The sequence below is a fragment of the Gymnodraco acuticeps genome, unplaced genomic scaffold, assembly GCF_902827175.1.
Source record: "Gymnodraco acuticeps unplaced genomic scaffold, fGymAcu1.1, whole genome shotgun sequence".
In the NCBI taxonomy this organism is placed as follows: Eukaryota; Metazoa; Chordata; class Actinopteri; order Perciformes; family Bathydraconidae; genus Gymnodraco; species Gymnodraco acuticeps.
In genome coordinates this window covers 26,890-37,097 of record NW_022989904.1, presented here as the reverse complement: position 1 = coordinate 37,097, position 10,208 = coordinate 26,890, and the positions used below count along the sequence as shown (strand labels likewise).

Genomic DNA, 10,208 nt, shown 5'->3' with positions numbered 1-10,208 from the left:
TTTATATTTTGTAACTATGGTGGTGCTAAAGCTTAGGTCACAAGTTCACACATAGAATTGTACCTTTTGGAAGGGTAAGGGTTGAATCCAGTTAAAATATGTAATCACAATTAACTATGCAAAATTACTATAACCATTTTATATTACAATAATATAGTAAGTAAGTGAAGTGATAGCATAATGATACTGGGAAAAACACTAATTAAACAAATTCTAATCTTTGTCTGATGGTGGCGCTAGAGTGATTTTACAGGGTCATTCACCTCATTACAGTTAGTTTCTAAAGAGCCTAAATGTGTGAAGAACATTTAATATATATGCAACCTAATACCATCTGTTGTTGGTCAGACAAATCAGCAAACACATAATCACATGACATCTGGACATCTTTTGGCAGAGCTAAGTTTAACAGCTGCACAACAAAACAGTATTTTAGAGTGCTGTTGTCTACATATGACAGAAAAACAGGTGGATGTAGGGTATAGTATAGCGTACAGGGTATTCTGTACTCTAATTTGTATTAAATTATCAAAAAGTAGGACAGTGTTTTGTAAAGTAAAATATGTTTATATTAATGTGGTCCAGAACAATGTCAGATAAAATAAATATTCAAATAAATGTTACCTCAATATTGTCTTTTTCAAATCTGACTATATTGTTATAGCATGTTGAATTTAGGGGTTTTACCCATTGCATTGCACAGAACATGTGTCTGGGGTAGAGAGTGGAGTCTCACTGTTATATCTATGGGTTTATCAGCAAGTTTAAATATTTAAATATTGCACAACACCGGCCTGCAAGCAATATTTAAATCAGTCTAATTATAAAACAAATATATATGTCGACCTGAAATTACTCTCAAATGCCATACTTTTAACTATAAAATGCTCTATTCAAAAACGTTGGCGTAAACTATGTAACTCTTTGATCTTGATAAGGCTGTGTTTTACCTGGAGATGAGCACACTATCATTTGCCAATGAGTACTGTAAGCCCATTCAAATTACCCCCAAAAAACATATAAATCTGAAAAAAATAAAAGCTTTGGGTCCTAGTATACATATTAAATGCTTTCACCATGATTTGATGCCTGTTTATATATTTTTTATATTAGCCTATTAGGGACTTCAAATACAGACATATTAAGTGCTTGCTAAAAGTATTATTACGTATTCTTCTTGTAAAAGACTAATATAACACTGTGTGGTTACGGTATAGTGACATATATCATTTTCTGACAAATGAAAATTACGGTTTAATGTAATTAAAAGGCAGGTCATTAACCCAATTGGTATTGTGTTTTCATTCTAAATCCTGTCGTAATGCTATAAAATGTCTTATAAAGTGCGAATAAATGAAAAAAAAGAGTCCGTTGCGTGTTACACTTGAACGTGCGATGTTTATTTTATGCATTTTTTCAAAGTCATAATTTGCAAATAAGCTAAGTATATTGAGGATAATGCACAATGGAGGTGGTGGAGGAAGAGGTGTGCAGCCCACCCAACACAATCGCACAACGTCTTACAGCTTGTCCGTTCACTGCCTACAAGCGCCCCACGTTTTCTCATTCATTTAACTTGCCTACTGTACACTGTGCTCAACGTAGTGAATTCAATACTATGTCAAACACACTACACTACTACCAGCTCCAGCATGCTGGGACTGGAATATTTTTGTATCCACGCGCCTCAGAAAATTTCAGTGACGTTTCACAAAAGGTAGCCAATCGAACCTCGTCTTCTATTAGGACAATGAAAAGCCCCCGTCCAATCAGAGCAGCGTTAGACCGGGCGCTGGCCAATGGGGTGAGAGCCCCGTCGAGAGTAATGTTAGAGAGCTGAAGACTGAAGACACTGCGTATCGCCTGTGTTCCTCACATACAGCCATTGCAGAGCATTCAGATCCAGCGATAGTCCCTAGGTAAGTATCACACGCGAAAATTCTAAGTGTTCTTAATGATGAAAAGTATGATAACAAATCTAGATATCTCACTTATGTGTTTGCTATGATTGAATACATTATGTCTTACTGTTTGAAAATGATTTTATTGCGATGAAACGTCAAAAAAACAAAAAAAATAGCCGGCGCAAAGCAGGTAACGTTACAGTGCCCTGCCTGGTGTGGTCCAGACGCTCTTTAAAAAAACGAGAACAAAATATTAACCTTGACTGAATTCGACGATAATCGTCAATTTTGTAGCATATAAATAATTTTGTATATTACTATTGTGTCATTGTTATAAAATGGAGTCAAATTGAACGGTGGATATCGTGTAAAAATTCAGGAATGTCTAGTGGACGACACCGTTAGCGACAATGGTAGAAAACTCACCGTTTGCTAGCCATTGCAGTGCATTGCGAAGCTGAACGGCTGTCATGTGAAGACTGGAGAGCGTACGGGATATGCAATGCAAACATAAAAAATTACAAAAACATGAGAAAAAGAAAGAATGTTTCAAAGTATACAAGTCCATATGATTGTTTGCTATAATTCTCCCGAGAAGATGGTGAAAAAATTACCTCACGATCTGCGCTTTTACTGTAATGGCTGACTGTATTCGCATAGGAGGAAAGGCAGCGAGGCTAGTGACAGAGGCGCAGTTCAGATCAACTTTTTCTAACCGGGTTTTCTCGAAAAACAAACCGGTAACTATCAAATGTAACGACGTGAAAAGAAAGACCAATCTTTCGTGATTCCAACAATGCTATTGCAATATTTTTCCGATGATGTTAAAGGGTTTAATTCGGGGGTTGAAGTAGAGTGGTCGCCGCGGTCGCTCTGCCCTCTATCGCATGGCTGTGCGTTGACACAAAGAGAAGGAGCCATATTCTCCATGTTAGTGGATGAAGACGAGCGGCCATTAGGAGCTCATAGAAACCAAGGCAGCAGCAGCCGCTCATAGACACAGTGCAGTCCCAATGTATTACTATACAAACCGGCTAGTGCAATAGGATTCAATCGGGGAAATATTTTGTATAGAACGCCGGCTTTCCAGACACATTTGTCGAGTTTCAAAGCGAACTGAAGGGAGTGAGGAGACATTTGAGGGGGACTTTCTTTCATGAAGAAGGCATTCTCACAAAATGGAAGAAGAAATATTGCTGTCGTTGTTGACCTCCTTTTCCTTAACGAAAGCCTATGCGCCATTACTACTTCGGTCGACACAAGCTTTAACGGGGAGTTACAGTAGGCATTTTAATGGGAAAAATACATTGGACAATTACGGATTTTAACAGATTTGCAATTTGAACGGAATTATTTTCAGAATAGGAGGAAAGGAAGACTTATAATATACTATTGTCAAATTACATCGAATTGCAGTTTACGTGTTTTAATTTCAATAAATAAGCTTTTATGTGCAATTTGTGTCTTTTTTGTGTTCAAGTTATTTGTTGGATAAAACATGAACATGAATGGTCCAGACGGTCTTTTTTCATGGCAGATGAGACATGAGGGTAGTTTTTTCCACAAAAATGTCTTAGCGTTAGTCCCGCAGAGGGCTGGGGTTTATGTTATCCCGTTGCACTTGGGGAACTTTTGCACAACATGTGAAAGTGATATGGACCAAAACGGGCATCCCTAGATGGAATAAATGTATTTATGGGCGTTTTTGGTGATTTTTATTCTTGATTACATATCGGTGTGTTAAGACAGTTTTAAACCACCAACATTGTAGTTGACCACTTAGTTATATGAAAAGACCCTGTTACAGATTAACGAATAGTTATTAAATAAAGTTGTTTTTTTCCGCATTAGCCCCTTCTTTGCCGGACGGCTTTATTTTTAGCAGACTGTTTAAAGGGTACTAACTTGCAGTTTGACCACAGGGGAGGCGGGTCACTTAAGTAGTGCCATCAACAACACCAGTGGTCAATGGAGGGACATAAAGATGTTCCTATTGTATGACACGATTAACATTGTGGGTGGATATACCACCTGCTGTGTATGATTCATAATTGGAATTATAATAATTAATAAAAAACAAATATCACAATTTATTTTAATTATGTTTATTAAAGTGTATTTGGGAAATTTTTCACAACATCCCAGCTAGTAATCCACTTGTTCCTATTTCCAAATGAAACATAAGATTCAAGTATACATTGAATAAAAGCTAACCTAAACCTTTGTTTTTAGATTCAACTGTCAAGATGGTGAGAGAGCCAGGAAAGCCCAGGGGCAAGATGTCCTCCTATGCCTATTTTGTCCAGACCTGTCGGGAGGAGCACAAGAAGAAACACCCTGAAGCTTCGGTTAACTTCTCCGAGTTCTCCAAGAAGTGCTCTGAGCGATGGAAGGTAGGATGAATGGATGATGTCCATTTATAAAATAGTCAGATTATTACATTTTATTGTTCTAAATGGACTATTTTACCTATATCAAGTTAATTCAGGGACAGGATGTTGATTGTTTATCTTGATTATCTACACTTAGGTTGCCACATTGAGCAATAAGTAAAATATCCCAAACCTAGAAATCTGAGCTTTTTGTTAAAGGAATATTCTGACAGTACAATCAGCAAATGACTTCTCTTCTTTCAGCCATTGACTGCTAAGGAGAAAGGAAAATTTGAGGACCTGGCAAGGCAGGACAAGGTGCGCTATGAGAGAGAGATGGTGAACTACGTTCCAGCCAGTGGAGGCAAGAAGAAGAGGTTCAAGGACCCCAATGCACCCAAAAGGCCCCCGTAAGTACAGCAAGTCATTCAATATTTGACACTCTCTTGAAATAGAATTCTTTCTCCAGAACAAAACTGATCTGAATCATAAGCAGCTGACCTATGTTATGAAGACACAATGTGAATATTGTTGTACTATGAAAATGACAATCTTATTCTTTGTTTCCAGATCTGCCTTCTTCGTCTTTTGCGCGGAGTATCGCCCTAAGGTGAAAGAAGAGTCCCCTGGTTTGACCATTGGAGATACTGCCAAGAGGCTTGGGGAGATGTGGAACGGCACCGCTTCAGAGGACAAGCAGCCCTTTGAGAAGAAAGCGGCTAAACTGAAGGAGAAGTATGAGAAGGTAAAGACGCAGTGATCTGTTGTATGCAAATAGCACACATGATACTACCTACAAGTGACTGTATGGGCATTAGTTCAATATGTTTTCATTCATCCCTCCCAGGACGTAGCAGCATACCGCGCTAAGGGCAAAACAGGAACCAGTGCCCCCGCACCTGCAGCAAAAGCCCCGGCCAAGGTAGAGAAGAAGGAGGATGACGATGATGATGACGATGACGAGGAGGATGACGACTTTGATGATGATGATGACGAGTAGATGTGGAATGACGTGTAGTGGTCATTTTTCTTGTTTATAAAGCATTCAACCCCCTTGTACACACGTCACTTACCGAAAGAAATACATTAGTATCCAAGGGGTAGAAAAAAAACTAAAAAAGCTGTGTATATCAGTTGTTTTTATGCTGTACAGTTTTTTTTCTCCTTTTTGCATAGTTGACACTACACAAGTATCGTGTCTATCTTTCTGCCAGTCTTATTTTTTCAGTGATAGTTCCTAGACCACTATCCTGCCTGGTACAGTGTAAAGGAGTGGGCTTACAGTATTTTCCTTAGCTAGAGGTACACAGCACATAAAAAAACAGTTCTAAGTTAGATCTGAGTGTCTCTTATTTTCCTTTTTCCTCTGTGTTTTCATTTTAAATGATGTGTTATCAAAATTGACGTATCACAGTTGTTCGACTGATCTTTATGTACCACTGTAATAGCAAGAGTAAAAAAAACGGCTTGTTTAATGTTGAAATTTAAATTGCTTCTGATGTCAATAAACATTTTTTTTAATAAATTGTGTTTGTGTGTGAGCGGGTTCTGTCTTAAAAGAGCTAGCTTATTTTACTCCACCCAAAGTCTACACTAGTTTAAGTGAACATTAATGCAAAATTCCTATGAGTCAAAGCTATAATATCCCTATTATAGAAGTAGTATTAGGATAAACAGTAACTTTCTGCACTGGAATGCAAGCACTGCCAAAATCAATACAAACAAAACTGCCTGGATCATTAAATATCATACAAACGTCTATGGGACTGATTATTCCTCTAAGTAAATGGTTTAAGACTAAAGAGTTATTCATTTCCATTTGGAGGTGCGTTTTGTGTGCTAATTGCATTAGTCTACGCAAAGTGAAATTGAGTTATTATGCTGTGCTAAGAGATGGCTAAGTGAGGAGGATGTCCAGGCCTTTACTAGCTGTCCCTAATATAACTGAACTAAAACATTTTATTGTATCATGCATGTTCAACGCTACCCTGATTCTATGCCAAGAAGCTGTGTGTCGAAGCTCCTTGGCGTGGTGGAGGTACACTGACAGTTGTAGCATGATTGCTCTGCATGCATCACTAACTGTTCCTGTTTTATTTAGATACAGCTGCTTCATCTGTCACGTATACTCCTATCCAGGGTGGGGGGGGAAGCATTTATATAAGAAGGATTATATGCTTTGAAAACCCAGTGACACAAGGATATAGCTGATGTGTACAAACCACTGCAGACCACAACTAAAAGGCACACACAGATACTCTACATTGTGCTGTCAACACCGCTTCCCCCATGGGAGAGGCATATTCAGACGGGGGTTACCAACCTTCAGCCTGAGCATACAGAGATTCACAGAAATGAGCTGGGCAGCACAGTGTGATCGTTGGTGTAAAACACAATGCTGTATCTTCTTTTGTGCCGCCTGTCTGCTCAGCCTCTGTCATAATGCCGGCCTTGGCCTATATGATCCTTGCATCAATAAGGACACAGGGCAGCAGCTGACCTCTGCACTGCTCCGATAAAGCCCAGCCGGTCCCTGAAGGTGACACAGCCTCTTGCTATCCCGGACCATTCCTCACACTTACTGATGAGGCTTGCTTTTTCCTATTACATTTTAATCTAGTTGATGATGGCATCCATGGGGACATTTCCCTTTCCCCCAGTCTTGAGTCACATCATGGATGTGTTGTCTACATCTGATAGTGTCGTGAAAGCTGCACGGAAAGCTAACTGGGTGCAAACATAATATACAATTACCAAACATGTGACAGCTACAACGGCTCATTATTATTTCCCCACTCTTCCTGTGTTCAATGTGCAGTATGGCCTGCCTACAGTTATAACAGATTGAGGGAAGCAGTTCAAATGGAGAATGTTTACACTCACATCCACAGAATAGGCCCACATATTGTGTACTCCATACTGCAGTTGAGCATGCAGGATAGGGGGAAACTATGCTGGAGCAGTTGCAGCTCCGCATGGCTCTCAGCTGTTGATCAGTGCCTGTATGGGCCTGTTCAGAGTAGACCAGAACAGAAGCATACAGAGGGAGGTTTAGCTACACAGCGCCACTGCCGGCTCCACAGCCTGTTAATCCAGCCACCTGGTGTCCGCTGCACACTGCGACCAACCAGCGGTCTCCGGTGACACCTAGCGGTCAATCACTGCAACTGCAACAACACTGGGGATGAAATCCATCATTAGAGGTGAGAACAGTTGTTTTCAAATTGTAGCTGATTTTCAGTACTTATGAATGACAGGTCCAAAAATCAATTAGTGGCTGATTATGTAAATGTAGTACAATTCTGCCACAACTGCACTTAAACCCAATAGAAATGGTTTTTTATTCTTCAAGTAACTTCAAGCAAAAGCATCGCTGTTTTTTCATACATTGGTCAGGTTTAAGATGTTGCTTCCATGACATGAAGTAGAAAAAAACACATACAAAATATACTTTTAGGTGTATATACTACACGATATCTATTTGCATGTGCAGATAATTTCCCCAAAATTCCCTGAAAGTCATCATTAGACATCCAGTTAATACATCCTGGAGGGATATGTAAACCTATATGGTAACAATTTAACCTTGGTCCTTTGAGTGAGGAAACCCTAAAACTCCATGCAAACAGAGCGAAATAATAACCTTAAAGAAAATGTGCAGTTTATGCAAAGCTGTAATTGTCTTTCTCCTGACCCATTACAATTGGATGTGTTTTTACTGCTTTAGTGTGGTTTTTGTCAACATAACAATGCACATTTTCAGTCTTGCCATTCCGTCACAATTGTGTAGAGCATTGCTGGATTATTTATTAAATAACTTCCTTTCCTGCCTCTCTGATTCTGGTTGAATGTGCCATTCTGATTAATCTCACGGCTTTGACCTCTGATTTGTTCAGGTTTAAAGCTAACAAGAACTTGGCATTACTCTGACTGCCTTTGTCTCTCTTTTGAGTTCTGGTCTAGTCTGTGGTCAGGGGCGGACTGGCCATTGGGAATACCGGGAGTTTCCCCGGTGGGCCGGTGCTGTGCGTGGGCCGGAGGGCCCAACAAATATTTTATTTAAAAAAAAAAAAAAAAATGTAAAACAAAATCTTTTTGTATTTTCCTAAATCCTACCGGCCCACATTTGTAAGTGTTCCGGCCACTCCCTGCGCAGTGAACGATCAAGAGTGAGTGACTGAGAGACCTAGCTGGCAGTTGCTTACAGATGGATAAACAAGCTCCAAAGCGTAAAGGCGTTTTTGTATAGTTTGTGTATACAGTGTATACAGTATTGTGGCAAGCCCTGGGTTCAGAGGGAGGGGCTTGCATAGGGGAGGGGGGGGGGGGGGGGGGGGGGGTGGGCAGGGAAACGGGGTTCAGGGGGAGTGGCTGTACCCGTAGGATAGAAAAGGGGGGAGTTTGATTGATTGATTGATTGAAAAGTTTATTAACAGCTTGTATATTGGGTACAGTACAGTACAGCTCAAAACATACAATTGTTAAGGGGATGCAGACCAGAGAAAGACTTTCGTCTTGTTTACATCAGGGTCCCCCATTTCCAATTCATCATGTCATTTAAGACATATAAGACATATTTGACATACAGATGGCTTATTTACAATTTACATACAGGTGGTTTTTTTACATACAGATTGCTTGTTTACAATTTTCATTTTAGATTTCGTTCTAATACATCCTAACCGGACATTTAAGACATACCAAGTCTACAGATATACAGTTAGTAACAGAGTCTAAAATGCGAGTATATAGGCTACATAGATGGGGGGGGGGGGGGAAGCTGTCCATTGAACGACAGGTTGAGATTTGTACCATTACCGGGGCCAGTTTTGCAATGCTCTCCCCCGAAGGTGCTCTTTAAGAGAGGTTTTGAAGGTAAGTATAGTTTTACTTTCCTTTATGACGTCTGACTCAGAGGTCGCGCGGCTGTGGAGAAGAACGTGTTGCCCACATTCTGTTACTGAGTTTAGGCTAGTTAGCTAGCAGGTTTATTGTGTTGGGTGCAGTCACTTTTGCCTCCACTTGCTGTTCAAATAAATGTTGAAAGAAAAAGTAAATCTGTTTACAGTTCTGTTTCATATGGGTGTTGAGAGATCTATCCATATATTTAGTCCCTAATTTTGCTCTCAAAGTGCACCAAATTGACGCATTTAACTTCAACATTTAAAAAAAAAATCTTCCCGGGGGAGCAAGCCCCCGGACCCCCCTAGAGGAGGTAAGGTCTACCACCTGCCCACACCCCCTGTTAAATTGTCTCACCCACATTAAGGATGCTTCCTATGCCCATGTTTTATTCCATGTGTCAAGTCAGGCAAATTGGGTCCAAATGTTATTGCATCAATGATCTGTTAACATTAAAATCACTAAATATATGCTGTAACTATTTTTGCTCTAACTCAAGGGCTCAGGTGATTACTATATGAATAATTGTCCAAAATAACATTAAATGCATAGAGTTTTTTGTTTTTTGTTTTTCGTCACCGGCTGGCCGATACATGCTGCGCATTAAGTGGGCCTGTCTGTCAATTAATCCCTAGGCCACTTTTTCCTCCCAGTCCGCCCCTGTCTGTGGTGTAAACATCAGGCATTCATTTCATGGATTTGTGGCTAATTTCATATTTAACTCCTGCAGTTATTGAGTCAAAAGAAAATCCAACTGAAAATTCAACTATGTTAAAGGTCCCATGTCATGGCCATTTCTACTGAACATAATTCCATTGTTGAGGTCTACTAAAATAGATTTATATTGTGCAATTTTCCCAAACTTACATTGGTTTCTCATAGAGCATCTCTGTATAGTATGTGTATTCACTCTCTGTCCTAAACGGCTTGTTGGATTTCCTGCCCCCCCCCCCCCCCCTCCCTATGAGCCCAGTGGCCGTCTGCGGGACAGCGAGACACAGCGAAACCCAGCCCGAACACACACACACAC

General features: G+C 40.0%; 1 protein-coding gene across 1 annotated transcript; it reads left to right on the top strand.

The window, feature by feature from the left end:
* Nucleotides 1-1,769: 1,769 nt before the first annotated feature.
* Nucleotides 1,770-5,804, top strand: hmgb1a (high mobility group box 1a). The gene is made up of 5 exons (XM_034207314.1): nt 1,770-1,919; nt 4,137-4,297; nt 4,541-4,686; nt 4,847-5,021; nt 5,124-5,804. Exons 2-5 carry the CDS (start codon nt 4,151-4,153, stop codon nt 5,274-5,276), a joined length of 621 nt encoding a protein of 206 aa, XP_034063205.1. The 5' UTR covers nt 1,770-1,919; nt 4,137-4,150; the 3' UTR covers nt 5,277-5,804.
* The last annotated feature ends 4,404 nt before the right edge of the window (nt 5,805-10,208 follow it).